Source organism: Lottia gigantea (genome assembly GCF_000327385.1).
Source record: "Lottia gigantea unplaced genomic scaffold LOTGIsca_148, whole genome shotgun sequence".
NCBI lineage: Eukaryota > Metazoa > Mollusca > Gastropoda > Lottiidae > Lottia > Lottia gigantea.
The window spans coordinates 47,761-63,376 of record NW_008707761.1 but is presented as its reverse complement, the minus strand read 5'-3'; the positions used below and the strand labels follow the sequence as shown (position 1 = coordinate 63,376).

At 36.1% G+C, this 15,616-nt stretch overlaps 1 protein-coding gene across 1 annotated transcript; it reads right to left on the bottom strand.

Annotated features, from left to right (window-relative positions):
* Positions 1-13,642: 13,642 nt before the first annotated feature.
* On the bottom strand, positions 13,643-15,616 carry LOTGIDRAFT_173057 (hypothetical protein; the record flags this gene model as incomplete). Its single annotated transcript, XM_009050247.1, has 3 exons — positions 13,643-14,267; positions 15,013-15,415; positions 15,466-15,616. The coding sequence occupies 3 exons, from the start codon at positions 15,614-15,616 to the stop codon at positions 13,643-13,645; spliced, it is 1,179 nt and encodes a 392-aa protein (XP_009048495.1).

The window sequence follows — 15,616 nt, the reverse complement described above, 5'->3', positions numbered from 1 at the left end:
CTAAGAATTGTGAATCACGTAATTCTATATTGAAAATAATCATAATTTAAGCAAAAAAAATAATCGGTGTTATTGTTTATATCCATGGAAAACCGTGTCAGCATTAAAATCGACTGAAATCATGAAAACATTAAATATACAATAATAACGAAACTTACGTTGTCGACGCCATTTTGATCGCACTCGATCGACTAACTTGCTCGCCAGGCAAAGAAAGAGTGTGTACTCATGTAGATATGACAGTAAACTTGAGCTCTGTACATTAAAGAACCCTCAACTGTAAGATTTTAAAAATGATTATTCTAATACCACTTACCTCCATTCCACACTGCATGGCCTGTCACTAACCGAATGAGGAACAGTAAAGTAGGATATTAAAGTCCATTTTATTTTTCATTCCCCAATTCTTATATCAAAGTTGTTATACTTCATCAATTTTGAGAATCAGGGAAAAATATTACACAGTAAAGAAGATGAAAATTATAAGATACATACAGACAGATTCTTTCAAGTGGTATAATATTTTCAGGACGGGGATACAGCTCTTAATTTGGCTTCTCAAGGAGGTCATCTAGATGTGGTCAAGTTATTACTTGATAATTCGGCTGATGTTAACACCCGATGTAAGGTATGTTATAGGCGTTTTTACGTTATTCAATCCGATTTGAAGTTATGTGAATCGATCGATTAGAAAGATGGCGGACGATTTAGCCAAATCGATTCGTTTTCGTAAATGCGTCAAGTTGACCCAAGTTAAAATATTAACAAAAAATTAAAAATATTGAATAATTGAAATGGTGAAATGGTCTTTAGGTCTCCGGTGCAGACGTGTCCAGAGCAAGTGTCGACCGAAAATACGAGTCTGGTATATATTCGTCAGATTTTCACTAAGAATTGTGAATCACGTCATTCTATATTGAAAATAATCATAATTTAAGCAAAAAAAATAATCGGTGTTATTGTTTATATCCATGGAAAACCGTGTCAGCATTAAAATCGACTGAAATCATGAAAACATTAAATATACAATAATAACGAAACTTACGTTGTCGACGCCATTTTGATCGCACTCGATCGACTAACTTGCTCGCGAGTAAGATTAACCAGATTTTTCCCGTAAACGCGTTTGCTGTAAATCGATAGAGTCGATCGAATCTCGTAAACACGCTTCTTGATATATCTATGGCTCAAATACACAACATTTTGGCGACGAGGCAAACTCAAAGATGAAATTGAAACTTTTGAAGCCTTCAATGGTAATATCAATTGGTATTTAGAACGTTTGGACCATTATTTTGTTGCAAACAAAATTCCAGAGGATACTACAGAAGTTTCAATAAGACACGCCATACTGCTGTCATACATAGAGGGCTCGATGATTTATGTTCACCTGATTTACCTTGGGACAAGACTTTCAATAACTGAAGTAGATTTTATAAGAACATTTTACTCCAAAAAGACTTAGATTCTACACACGTAAACAATCGACAGGAGAATCTATTTCTGATTTCATTGCAGATTTTATAACCAACATTTTGTTTTATGAATTACATTTAAACAAGTTTTTGTGTGATATCTGTATTTATAGATGTTCCGATGTAAAGCTCCATTCTTATCTATTACTTTTTCAGTTTGATTATACAGCCCTGCATAGTGCCAGTCTAGAAGGACATGTAGATGTTGTAAAAACATTGTTAGAGAGAGCATCTAACATAAATAATGTAACTAAGGTAAAGATGTAGCTCTATCTGTGAGGTCTAACAATTAAAGAGTGTGTACTCATATAGATATGACAGTAAACTTGAGCTCTGTACATTTAAGAACCCTCAACTGTAAGATTTTGAAAATGATTATTCTAATTTCTAATGCCACTTGCCTCCATTCCACACTGATTGGCCTGTCACTACACCAATGAGGAAGTGACATTGACACTCCGACATAATCCACGCGACATGTGCTTCACATAGAAATGTCAAACTATGCTTGGTTAACTCGCAGTTCAAAGTTCCCACAAATTTTTCATAGCTTTAGAAAGTTCCCGGTATCAATGTACCAAACTCTTTGATTGTGGTGTATGGCCACCATTTTCTCGTAGTGATACGGTTTTCTTGGAAAAGGCGTCGAGATATTTTAGTGCAACCAATGAGAGACGCCGGAATATGGGCCATCCTCGTGGTTGCGCATAATTAGGTCACAGCGTGACAGATTGAAGTAAACAAAACAGTTATTGTGTTCTATTGTTTCGACCTGGTTTGGAGCGATACGATTAGCGATTTCACATGAAGTAGGGATATGAAAGGGCTCTTTTATAAATATTGATGAACAATTGTAATTTATATAATTCAAGATCTTGCGTAATTCTTCGTAAACGATAATAGCCCAATGCAAGCAAGCCATCCATGGCATGGCTTTGAATGATATGATGCTATATTGATGGGAGATAATATACCGTTACGTGTTCGTCCCTTGACGATCTGCCCACATGCATGTATTGGTAGGACAAATTATCGTTAAAAATATGCAAAATTTGGAGGAAGGGCTAGTGCATTGAAACTCAAGAAAATGAATAAAAAAGAGTGAATAAACTTATATAACTATAATCTAAATACATGTAGGTTACTTATACATACAAATAATAAAACATTTTTTAAAGCATATAGAACTATATTCATTCAAAACAAGAAAGTTAAAAATAATGAAAATCAGAAATGTTGTTAATATCAAACTTTGTATTTAAATATTATAGACAACCAACTTATCAATATCATTATCAATCAAAATCAGAATCATCATCATCTTCTTCATCATTGGGAAGTTCAATCTCTGATTGTTCATTTTTACATAAAACTCTTTTACACATATTTATACATGATATTTTGGCCTTGAAACAAACACAACGTCCACTTTCACAGCCAGTTTTACAACTACATTGAGTTAAATCTAGAAGTGGTTTAGGAACAGGTTCATTTGTCATCCAAACAATATTTAAAAATTAATCATCTTTCATTTCCCAACCAAAATTGTTAAAAGAAGGCATAATCATCCACTGCATCAAAGATTTCTTATAGACAGCAGCTTGATAGCACACTCTCAATAAATGCTGCATGAGAGCATCGGTTGGTGGCAAACACTGCTCTGAAAATGTTTTTGTACAAAATAACTTAAATCTGGCTTCATTAACTCTCTGAACATTAACTCTCTGAACATTAACTTTCTGAACATTAACTTTCTGAACATTAACTCTCTAGACATTAACTCCATATAAATCACACACAAACTGCTCAATACCTAACAAATATGATTGAATTACTTCAATATCTAAAGAATTGTCTAACTTTGACATAAGTTCAATATATTGCTGGTTTTTCATTGTCATTTCAAATACTCTTTTCTTTTCTTTCCTTTCCCATAATATGCACTTGTTGAATCACACCCAGAAAAGCAATGAAAACCTATTAAAGCCCTGTGCTCCAAGCGAATTAGATATACTTTTAATATCTAAGATCCGTCGTTTATTTCATCACCAGTTAGAAAATAAAGCTTGGCACTAATCTGGTTTTGTAAACCAACTGCTAATACGGCAACGCCAGTGTCTGGGCTTCTAATGAGAACAGAATCATGCAATGAAGAAGCATGTTTAGCATGCAAAAAAACAATCTGGTATCTGCTTCTTCGTGATCACTTTGTAGCTCCTGAATGACTGTAAGAGAGGCAACTTTGTCAGTTCTCTTCTAATGCTGATCCATCAATATTTCTCCACACAGAAAATAGAAACTCTTCTTTGTTCTCACCATTAGAAAGAAACTTTTTCCACTGCTTCGACGTACGTTGATCCTTGCTGTATATTTGAATCCGCGTTATTCCAATAAGTGCTCTCCTCTGCCTTTCAGGATTTTTGATACTTTTTTCTGGATAACGTTCACATATAAAGTCTACTCTACAGCCATTATATTGCTTAGCTAAATAAACAATCTGAATAAATATCTGGTCAGCTAATTCCCCGAAAGTTGCAGGTACATGAACTATTCTTTGAACAATAGCCATTCCATCTATAATTATAGCAACTGAGTCCCCTTCTACCTTCTCAATGTGAGAATGTGTGAATTTTTTCTCAAGAAGCCCAAGCAACACCAATTTGTTTGCTTTAGCAAGGGATCCGCCACTGTTGGCAAGAGGGAAAGAAACGGGTCCTAACAAGTGTTTTATTATATTATTTTTCAGGATGAGGCTACAGCTCTTAATTTTTTTTTTTTGTAAACAATATTTTATACAAAAAGAAAAGGATTGGGGTACAGGCTTTCGCCTTTATCACCCTTCTCCCTCTCTTAATTTGGCTTCTCATAAAGGTCATCTTGATGTGGTCAAGTTATTACTTGATAATTCGGCCGATGTTAACATCCAATGTTAGATATGTTTTCACTGGAACACCTGATGTCACTTGTTCCATTGCCCATTTCTAGATTGATGTGTCATAAGACTATAAACCACAGGACTGTTAAATTGTGTTCTGATTTTGTCACTAGAGGGAGTAGTATGACGTAGCGTCATGGTCCACCAACAGGGGCGTCCGCCATTTTGTAAGTGGTGTAGTTAACGTCACGTTATATTGTTTACAATGGATAAATCATTACCTCCACATCTTTAACAGCTCCTACTACAATCCATATAATTCTTACAAAGACCTGTCATACATTGGTAAATGGAGAAATTGAATAAGCTTGTTAACGCCTTTTTCAAATAAGTTTTATGGACATGTGTTTCACAGAAATCCCAGGTTCAAGTTGAAGATAACTCGATTGATTTGCCTTGACTGTGCTTCCTGTCCTTTCCAGTTGTACATACGACCACCTTGTTGACGTCAGCTTATACATCAACGCACCTGTCCATACAAGATTGAAAGCTTTCGTGAAGTCTACGATCACTGCACAGAGGAACCCAGAACTGTTCAATGTCTTAGACATTGCGTGTGTAGCCTACTATGTGATCCGTCGTAGATCTAAGCTTTCTGATTCCACTTCGATACTTATCTATAAGACTATTACTTTCCATGTAATACCGAAGACGATTTGCTACCATCGTTAAAAGATTTTACATAACGTCATATTCATATAGTATATTGTCACAAAATATGGAAACAAAAAGATTAAAAAAAACTATATAGACCTGGCTCTCTTTAGACCACAATAAGTTTTCACATGTTCTCACAATCCCATCATGCACGCTGTTACCAAGCAACGATAACATATACCAGAAAATCAAGCCACAATTTATTAACAATAATAGATTTGACTCAAGACTAGATTAACGGCGTGTGCTATATTTATTGCATAAATGTTGTAACTAAAGTAAAGATGTAGCTCTGTATAGTTTAGATCTAACAAAGAAAGAGTGTGTACTCATGCAGATATGACAGTAAACTTGAGCTCTGTACATTAAAGAACCCTCAACTGTAAGATTTTAAAAATGATGATTGCAATGCCACTTACCCGCATTCCACATTGCATGGCCTGTCACTACACCAATTAGGAACAGAAAAGTAGGATATTAAAGTCCATTTTATGTCAAGAATTTTTATTTTGAGAATCAGGGAAAAATATCATACAGTAAAGAAGGTGAAAGCTATAAGATACATTCAGACATTTTCTCTCAAGTGGTGTATTATTTTTCAGGACAAGTTTACAGCTCTTCATTTGGCTTCTCAAGAAGGTCATCTAGATGTGGTCAAGTTATTACTTGATAATTCGGCTGATGTTAACACCCAATGTGAGGTATGTTTTCACTGGAACACCTGATGTCACTTGTTCCATTTCCAATTTCTTGATAACGATGAAGAATTATGGGATTGCGAAAGGTAGGTAGGTAGATGATAAGTTAACGTTCGCTTCCCGCGGATGCTGATATCGCAAACTAGGTAGTTGTTGGTAGTCGTAGTAGTTGGTAGTTGGATTGGTTCAAATTGGATGATTCTGTGTTTTTGGTTTGGTTGTTGATTCTTCGTTAGATCTGGTCGGGTCGAATGACATGGCGGTGAAACTCAGCCCTGGATGGTGTGGCGTGAGTTACTCGATCTCCTTCATTCTTCCAAACTCAACTCTGATCATGGTATTTCTTGTTGATTGGTAGTCGGATTGTAGTCGTTGGTTTGGTTTGGTTTGGTTAGATTATCTGTTATCTGTTGGAAAACTAGAAGACCTGAAAAAAAGAAAAAAGGAAGTGAGAAAAGAGGGAGGAGGAAAAAAAATAAAAGGGGGGAAAACTTTCAACAAAAGGGGGAAAGATGTTCTCTGATGTTTCTGAAACTTGTTAAATTGATTGGATATAATTAAAAAGTGTTAAGAAACTTTGAGTATCAAAACTTAGCCTATCTGTTGAACTGATGGTCTCGTAGTACGTTGTTGGTCCGGAGTCTGGTTGCTACTTTGCAGATGGCTACAGATGGATGGCTTGGTTTGGTTTGGTATCTTCGGATCAATCTGGTATCTTGCGGTGTCGAAGTTCCATAACATGTTGGCCCATTTCTGGTTGATCCTAGAAGATACGATACTGCAGAATTCCAAATAGGAGTATTCTACAGGCTCGATATCCTCCAGACTCAGACTTTCCTTGGCACAACGGTCTGCTTGATCATTGCCAGGAATGGAGACGTGTGATGGAACCCATACTAATTCAATCTTGTGGTCGTTGTTGGTTTGGTAGTTTTGGATCATTCTTCTTATTTCGGCGATAACTTCTGACCTGCAATTAGAAGAGGTAAGAAAAATAGATTGGAGGCTGCTTAGCGAGTCGGATAGAATCGCGGCATGCTCCGTGTAATTGACGGATAGCCATGCTACCGCGTCCCTAATGGCAAGAAGTTCTGCTGTGAACACTGAACAGTGCGGGGGATCCTTTTACTAATGCGGATGCCTTTTGCTGGGATGCACAAACCGTAACCTGTTGAGGTACTACTCTTGGAACCATCTTTGTAGATCTTCAAATGGTCGGCGTACACGGAATCAATGAGATCAAGAGCTCGGGCTCTTGCTCCCACTGGGTTCTCGTGCTTGTTGGTACTCTGGATCAGCTGGGTGTTGACTGTCGGGTTGGTAACCTTCCAAAACGGAGTAGCCCATAGGCGTCGTTCAAGGATCGTTACTTGATCGAGCTGATGCTCTCTCAATAGATCAGTGACCGCTTGCCCGTAAGAAATACTCCGATTCTTCTGGTTATTTCCAACACGAGTAAATCTTCTGATGCTGGAATACGTTGGACAACTTTCGGACAAATACTGAAATTTCCCCCAGAATTTGAGAGATAGTTCCTCCCTCCGAAGAGAGAGGGGTTTCTCTCCCACCTCCTTAAGTAGCGCCTCATTCTTTGTACCTATGGTTGCCCTGGTGGCAATACGTATAGCTTTCATGTGTAGAACGTCGAGTTTCTTCAGTTGAGTATCAGTTGCTTTACCATAGGCAATACAACCATAATCAATAACTGAACGAACCAGTGACCTGTACATCATCATTAGAGTTTCTCTGTTTGCTCCCCATGTGGTACCTGAAACATTAAATAGACCGGTTACAGATATAGTCAATGTGCGTACTCCAAGTCAGACACTTGTGAAAGTGTACTCACGGGAACCTTACTGAATTCTCATGCTTAATCTTCACACCATTCAGTCTAAGATCAATACTGTCGTGATCTTTCTTTCTGCTACAGAACAAACCTTCGACTTCGTGCTACCGAAAGTTTTGCCCCCGCTTGGCTTCACTATGACGATATTAGAGAATTCCGGCCTTGCTACCCTACCCAGCTGGTCGACTCGCAATATCGGCATAGCTAACCTTGGTGAGTTGTTGAACGGTAGTCTGAAAATGAAGTTTTGATTAGTAGAATAAAAATATGAACGATATAATAAACAAATACAATATCAAAGATATGCGATAGTTATCAAGGATGCCTTGCAGACTGTGCAAAAATTGATAGAATATAAACAGAGAACAACGAAAAAAAAAACCTAGTGAAAGCTTTGTGAGGACAGCTTAAATTTCTTCCGCCAAAGAAATTGTCGGCCGCCCAAAGAAAAGATAAAAGAAAAGAATAAAAAGGAACGAAGTCACAGTAATTAATAGCAGATGTTAAAAGTTAATTGAGTAATACTTAATTGATACTTGACAGTAATCCGCTAATCCAATTTCACCAATCCAGACTAGAGAGAGAGCTAATTAGTTGTTCACAGTACGAGTGTCGAACTAATTATGGTGATAGCGAAAGATAGGTAGGTAGTCGAATGGTAGTCGTTGGTTTGGTTAGATTATCTGTTATCTGTTGAAAACTAGAAGATGATAGCGAAACTGAAAGAGTCTGTTTTATAGTTCTACTTTGGGTTTAACTATCCCACAATTCATCATGTTATCAAGAAACGAGTTCTATATGACAGGACACTTTGATTATTATATATATTATTACTATATATTATAATCATGAAGTCTAATCAAGTTAAATACTTTTATTTCAAATATTACATAAGAATTTGATACAAAGATATACACTGAGCCGGAGGAAATTGTCAGGCACCATGTTAAATAAACACCGCCGCATGTTATGATTAGCGCGAGTATTCTTAAAACCGAAAGTAGAAAAATAATGAAAGTAAGAAATTCATTGTCTGATATCAATAGATATATTTTCTTTTCCAATCAGATAAGTTATTAGTTCCGATTGCTCTTTTTTTATGTTCCTAGAACTTTTTAACAAGATTTGATTTAATTTAATTATGGCTTTATCACATCCTTAGAGTCATCAGGAATATAAATAATCCCTATGCTATGGCCTATTTGAATGACATAAACTATTCTTAGGTAGTTGTTAACCTGTATTGCACTTGCAGGTGAGAAAACGGCAAATTTCAGTCCTAAATTGATGGTTTTTAAATACGATTTTTCAATTGAAAATACCGTATTTTTTAATGTCCGGTACAAAATTTCAAATGTCCAACACAAATTGAATTGTGTGGGACAAAATGTCCGGCCCAATTTCTGGAGTTATTTCACGCCTTGATATTCATAAAGCATATTCACAAAACATGGAAACAAAACAATAAGGTAAAAAATTGTATAGCCATGGCTCTGTTTGGACCACAATAATTTTTCACATGTTCTTACAATCCCATCATGCACGTTGTTACCAAGCAACGGTAATATATACCAGAACGTCAATCCACAATTCATTAACAATAATAGACTTGACTCAAGACTAGAGTAACGGCGTGTGCTATATTTATTGCGCGGATCGACGATATTTGACACGTTGGAATACCAGTAACACTGCCACATATTTTTTCAGATTGGTTGTACAGCCCTGCATAAAGCCAGTTATAATGGACATGTAGATATTGTAAAAATATTGTTAGAGAGAGGAACTAATATAAATGTTGCTGATAAGGTAAAGATGTAGCTCTGTATCTTTTAGGTCTAACAAAGAAAGAGTGTGTACTCATGTAGATATGACAGTAAACTTGAGCTCTGTACATTAAGGAACCCTCAACTGTAAGATTTTGAAAATGATGATTCTAATGCCACTTACCCGCATTCCACACTGCATGGCCTGTCACTAACCGAATGAGGAACAGAAAAGTAGGATATTAAAGTCCATTTTATTTTTCATTCCCCAATTCTTATATCAAAGTTGTTATACTTCATCAATTTTGAGAATCAGGAAAAATATTATACAGTAAAAATGATGGAAACTATAAGATACATTCAGACATTTTCTCTCAAGTGGTATATTATTTTTCAGGATGGGAATACAGCTCTTCATTTGGCTTCTCAAGAATGTCATTTAGATGTGGTCAAGTTATTACTTGATAATTCGGCTGATGTTAACATCATTCAATGTGAGGTATGTTTTCACTGGAACACCTGATGTCACTTGTTCCATTTCCCATTTCTTGATAACGATGAAGAATTATGAGATATCGAAACCGATAGAGTCTGTTATATAGTTCTAATTTGGGTTTAACTATCCCACAATTCATCATGTTATCAAGAAACGGGTTCTATATGACACACTGTGATTTGTTAAAAATAAAGTAATTAGAACGAACCTGTGGTAGAAAACCTTTTGGATTATAATTTAGACCAAAAAATATCAGAAAATAAAAAAGAAAAGAAATTGTAAAGTAATTTTAATAAGATTGACTTCCATTCAACAAAACCCATAATTCATTATTCATTATTTATACCAGCGTATATAACCTATCACCTGTATTATAATATTTTAGCCCGGAATAGATAACTTAAAATAGTTTTCGTGTGATATCTGTATTTGTACATGTTCCCAAGTAATGCTCTATTCCAATCTATTTTTCAGGATGGTTCCACAGCCCTGCATAGAGCCAGTAATAAAGGAAATGTAGATGTTGTAAAAACATTGTTAGAGAGAGGTGCTAATATAAATGATGTAACCAAGGTAAAGATGTAGCTCTGTATCTTTTAGGTCTAACAAAGAAAGAGTGTGTACTCATGTAGATATAAGAACAAACTTGAGCTCTGTACATTAAAGGACCCTCAACTGTAAGATTTTGAAAATGATATTTCTAATGTCACTTACCTCCATTTCACACTGCATGGTCTGTCACTACACCAATGTGAAGTAGAAAAGTAGGATATTAAAGTCCCTTTTTATTTCAATTCCTCAATTCTTATATTAAAGTTTTTATACTTCATCCATTTTGAGAATCAGTGAAAATTATTACACAGTAAAGAAGATGAAAACTATAAGATACATTCAGACATTTTCTCTCAAGTGGTATATTATTTTTCAGAGAGGGAGTACAGCTCTTCATTTTGCTTCTCAAGAAGGTCATCTTGATGTGGTCAAGTTATTACTTGATAATTCGGCTGATGTTAACATCCAATGTGTGGTATGTTTTCACTGATGTCACTTGTTCCATGTCCCATTTCTAGTAGTATATGTCTTTTCGGATATGACGCATTTTACTTCTGCGCATGCGCAGCTTTTTCAATGCGTCATATCCGAAAAGACACGACTGCTAAAATGTATTATAACAGACTCCCCACACTCAGCATTCTCCATGCATCAAATCTGAAAAGACTCAACTACTAAATGTGTTATTATCGGATCAAAAAAAGACTCAACTACTTACATATGCACTAGAAAATAAATTTACCCGACCACACAAGATTCACTATAATAATACAGTATAAAATAACCCCATTAAAAATAAGATGTCTTTGATTTTAAAACACGAACAAAAAAATTCGAAGGAGACAGTTTCTTCTCTGCGCTAACATCTTTAATACCCAAAGTGGCTGGTTTTGTTTCAAACAGCAAATCCCTCATTTCATCTGGCGCCAAAGTCATCGCTTCCATCGCCGAAGCAGGAAAAAATCTGACGAACTTAAAGAGACTAGAACGACAAGCCTTGGAAAAACAAGGAAAAGGGTTTAAAATCATTGGATAAAAATGGCAAGCAAAAATTACAGACTAGATTCAATCATTCAATTGTATGATCCGATTCAATATTCGTTCAACAAGAAGAAAGAGGATTACGTAATCATCTCACCATCGGTAGGGACAAAGACCCAAATAAACGACGGAGGTAGAGTTACCTTTGAAATTAATTCGTTGTCCAGTTGTCCAATTTCCGATGCGATTTCAAAAGACACCACTCAGAGTCGAGTTCCACAAACGACTTTAGAAAACAATTTCCTCCCGTCTTTATTCAGCGAAATGGTTTTGGAAGCTGGTTCAAATCCGATAGAGACCATAAAACACCCCTGCGAGTTTGACACAATGTTGAAAACGGTTTTGTATCCCAAAAACTACGATTCAGTTTCGTGATGGATTCCCGATGCAGGTGACGGAGAAGTTTTAAAAGAACCGGTCAGAACTGTAGCAAATGACGCAGAACTTGCTAGGATAAGGGTAGTTGCTAGAAACACACTGGAAAGAGTGTCTCGCGGAGTAAATCACAGATTTGAAAAACGAGCGCTTCAATACAACAATGTCGTCGAGAACAACAGATGGGGTAATTACGTAAATTGGAAGTTGTATCCTTTATTTGGTCTCTTGGAACACAGAAAGGTTTCCATATGTTTGCCGTATAAAATTCATTTGCAAAGAGAAATCAACGACAAGAAGATATTCTTTTGTGAAAACAACTCTGACGCAAAATTGGAAATAACGAATACCCAACTTTACATACCGGTAATCACTCCTTCCATAGAAGTGGAAACGAGAATATTAAACTCTTTAACCAAAGACATCGAAATAGCATTTCTTCGTCGTAACACGGTAGGTAGCATAAATTTAACGGGAGAATCCACCACGTGGCCAATCACCAACACCGTCAAACCAGCGAGATATCTAATGGTCGGTTTCAAAAACTTACCAGACTCTCAGACAAACAACGACAACATTTCAGAATGGCATTGAACCATAGTCAAGATCCCATCATTCGCAAAGTTGAAGTCAGATTGAATAACGATAATTATCCCAATCAACCTTTGACAATTGATTATTTACATTAACAAAAGGGTTAATAGATTTAATGAATGGGGGAGATGTTGAAATTGCCGATTACAAGGATTTAGTAGCATACTCAAAATTTCTACATGCGATAAGAAAGACGGGGCCCGAAACAAGAAGATTGAAAAGTTGATTTATATATAACAAAAGTTATTGAGCAAGATGAAGAGGAGGTAGATGATTATACAGAAGATTATCCAATCATACAAGAAATAGACGAATTCGAAAATATGGTTTCTGGGCAAGGTATAACTATTTTATCAGATAACAACGAGGAATTAGTTAATAGATTACGAATAATATTAGCAGCCATGAAAGAAGGTCATCGATCGGAGAGACAATACATTGAAGTCAATGGCATATTAAAACGACTTTTGGAGAAAAAAATCATCACTAAAAAAGACTATATAAACGTCATTAAAAATGTCCAATAAAGAACAATTGTTCGTTATAACCTCAAATAAATCGGACATTAAATTGTCTCTAGACTACGAGTATGAACTCGATCGCGATAAACAGTACGAACTGGGATTAAAGTATTTCTCCGTTTACAATTCCATTAGAAATATCAACGAAAACAACAATCAACTAAAAATATCGACGGATAGCGAGCGGAGTTACGTTCAAAACCATAAGCTTACTATCGGAAAGCTACGAATACGTAGCCATCAACGAATACCTATCCGAATACGCAGGAAGCGTGAACGGTAAAAACAATATCGAATTCGAAGGTAATTTTAATCTGAACGAAATAAAACTGATCTTGAGAAATAACAATCAAGTCGATTTCAACGTAGAAAATTCGTTGAATGCGTTACTAGGGTTCGATAAACGAATATACGCGCAATCGACATTGGCGCCACACAAGGCCAACATCGAGAACGACATCGACGTGATCAACATTCACTGTAATTTGATCAACGGTGGATTTTTCAACGCCAAATCATATACAGTATACCGACTTTTACGGTGCCGATCGGATACAGAATTATAGAGAAACCGTTTCAAACGACCTATTTACCACTTAATTCTTTCATGATCAAAGATATAAATATGGAAATCAAAGATGGAAGAAAGAGGTTTATAGATTTTGGTAACGAAGAAACAACTTCATTTAAAACAAATCAAATAGCTCTTCATTCTCTTCTTTAATAGTAAGATAATCGAAATCATCAAATTCGCAGTTTTCATCCAAAGTATACTCATCTTTGTCGTTGTAAGGATACATAATTCCTTCACTGTTTGGTGGTTTTCTTTTAACATTATTCAAATAACTTCTAAAAACTTTAGTTTGTTTATCATCATCCTTTGGAATAACGACTCCATTTGCGAAATTTTTTTCCCATGGTTTCTTAAATTCATTCGACACATCATGTCCGCTTGCTAACTGAATGTAATCTTCTTCACTTATCTTATCATTAGAATAACCTTTAAATGTTTTCTTATAACCTTTAAATGTTTTCTTATAACCTTTAAATGTTTTCTTTTCTTTTAAAACACCATCAGAAGTTAGAATGATATTGTATTTAACTTTTGGCTCTAAATATAAACCAAATATATTTCCACCATCACCGTAATCGTTTTTACCTTTGCAATAGTCTTTTTCGGAGACCAAACCAGCTCTCTTTAGTTTTTTCCAATTGTTGGATGAAATGTACAAACTATCGGTGTCGGTATAGTATATTTCGGGTTTATAAAATCCATCAATCAATTTCAAAGTCGCTTCGTTCCACAAATGTCTGGAGGTCAGAATGTCTTTCTGAATCGATTTGCCGTGAGAGAATTGCCCAATAGTTTCATGCAGTTGCTGCCCACGACATTACCTTCCTCTTTGTATTGATTTCTAAAATTTCTCAGTTTCAAAACGTATTCGCCGTAAGGTGGTCTGTCGAAATTTTTCTCGTAGACGATACCGTCCAATATCCTGATGATTCTTCCGCCGGCTTTGACTATTTCTTGAATATCGACCGAAGTCAAAACGTGGTAACAGAAACCGTTTCTGAACGTGATTTTAATACCGGTTTCCTTTTTACCTTCTTTGTTGGTAAAAGTGATTTTATCTTTAGCTGGCACGGGTTGGAAGAACATGAGTTTGGGATATTCGAACCAGACTTTGAAAATGGCCGTTTTGGGTCTGAATCTTTGCTCGTTGAATAATCTGACAAATTTCTTCTTCCGGTTGAAAGGCTCTCGCGCTTTCCGCTTTAGGATATTCGCTGTCTAAATCCGACATGGCCGAAGCGTACAAACCGTTGGCGTCGAAAGCCATCAGTTTGGAACAGTTTAATTTTTTAAGTTTCGAAGACAGTTCAGTTTTGTCTTATTCGGATTGATTGTAGGCTTTAAACAAGTCTACAATGTTGACGCTTTCGAGTCCAGTATATTCCTTTAACAATTCGCAAGATTTTCTGTTGGCCGAAACTCTTCCGCCTTTGATGGATTGTCACGAAAGGATTGGTGTGCGAGTAAACTTTTTCCACCTACGGTTTTTCGGTGTGTTTCTGAAGCATTCTAGTTGTTTCGTAATGCTCTTCTTCGACCATTTCTTTATCGTAGTGATACAAGTAATACCAACCCTTCAAAGACAAAGAAGGAGCCGTTAGATTGTTGCTCATGTTTTGAATCACGACGTCTTTCATGGCTTGGTTGTATTTCTCGATGCAAGCTCCCAAACAGAGAGTGTCTCTCTTGGCGTAAGGTTCCCATTCGTGTCTCAATTCCTCCCAATTGTCTTGCGTGTATTTAGCGATATCTACGTCGGCAATCTTTCTCAAATTCGCGGGAAGATTGGACGAATTTCCCCATGCAGCCAAACTAGATTTTTCATGTTGGTAGGAACACGTGAAACTGATATTTTGCAAATAGTTTTTATCGCTCGTTATTTTTTCTGTAAATATTTATCGGTGAAAGGATTAGATATAGGTAAAGACAAAATACCCCTCTGCATTATCAGTGGGCACTTAAAGTAAAAAACCCAATCTAATTCATCATGTACGTCTCTGGGATGTAAATGTCTATTTTTGGGATTAAGAATTTGAAACGAAGTTTTAAATGTCTTGTTGAATTCGTTGATTCTAGCACAAGTCAT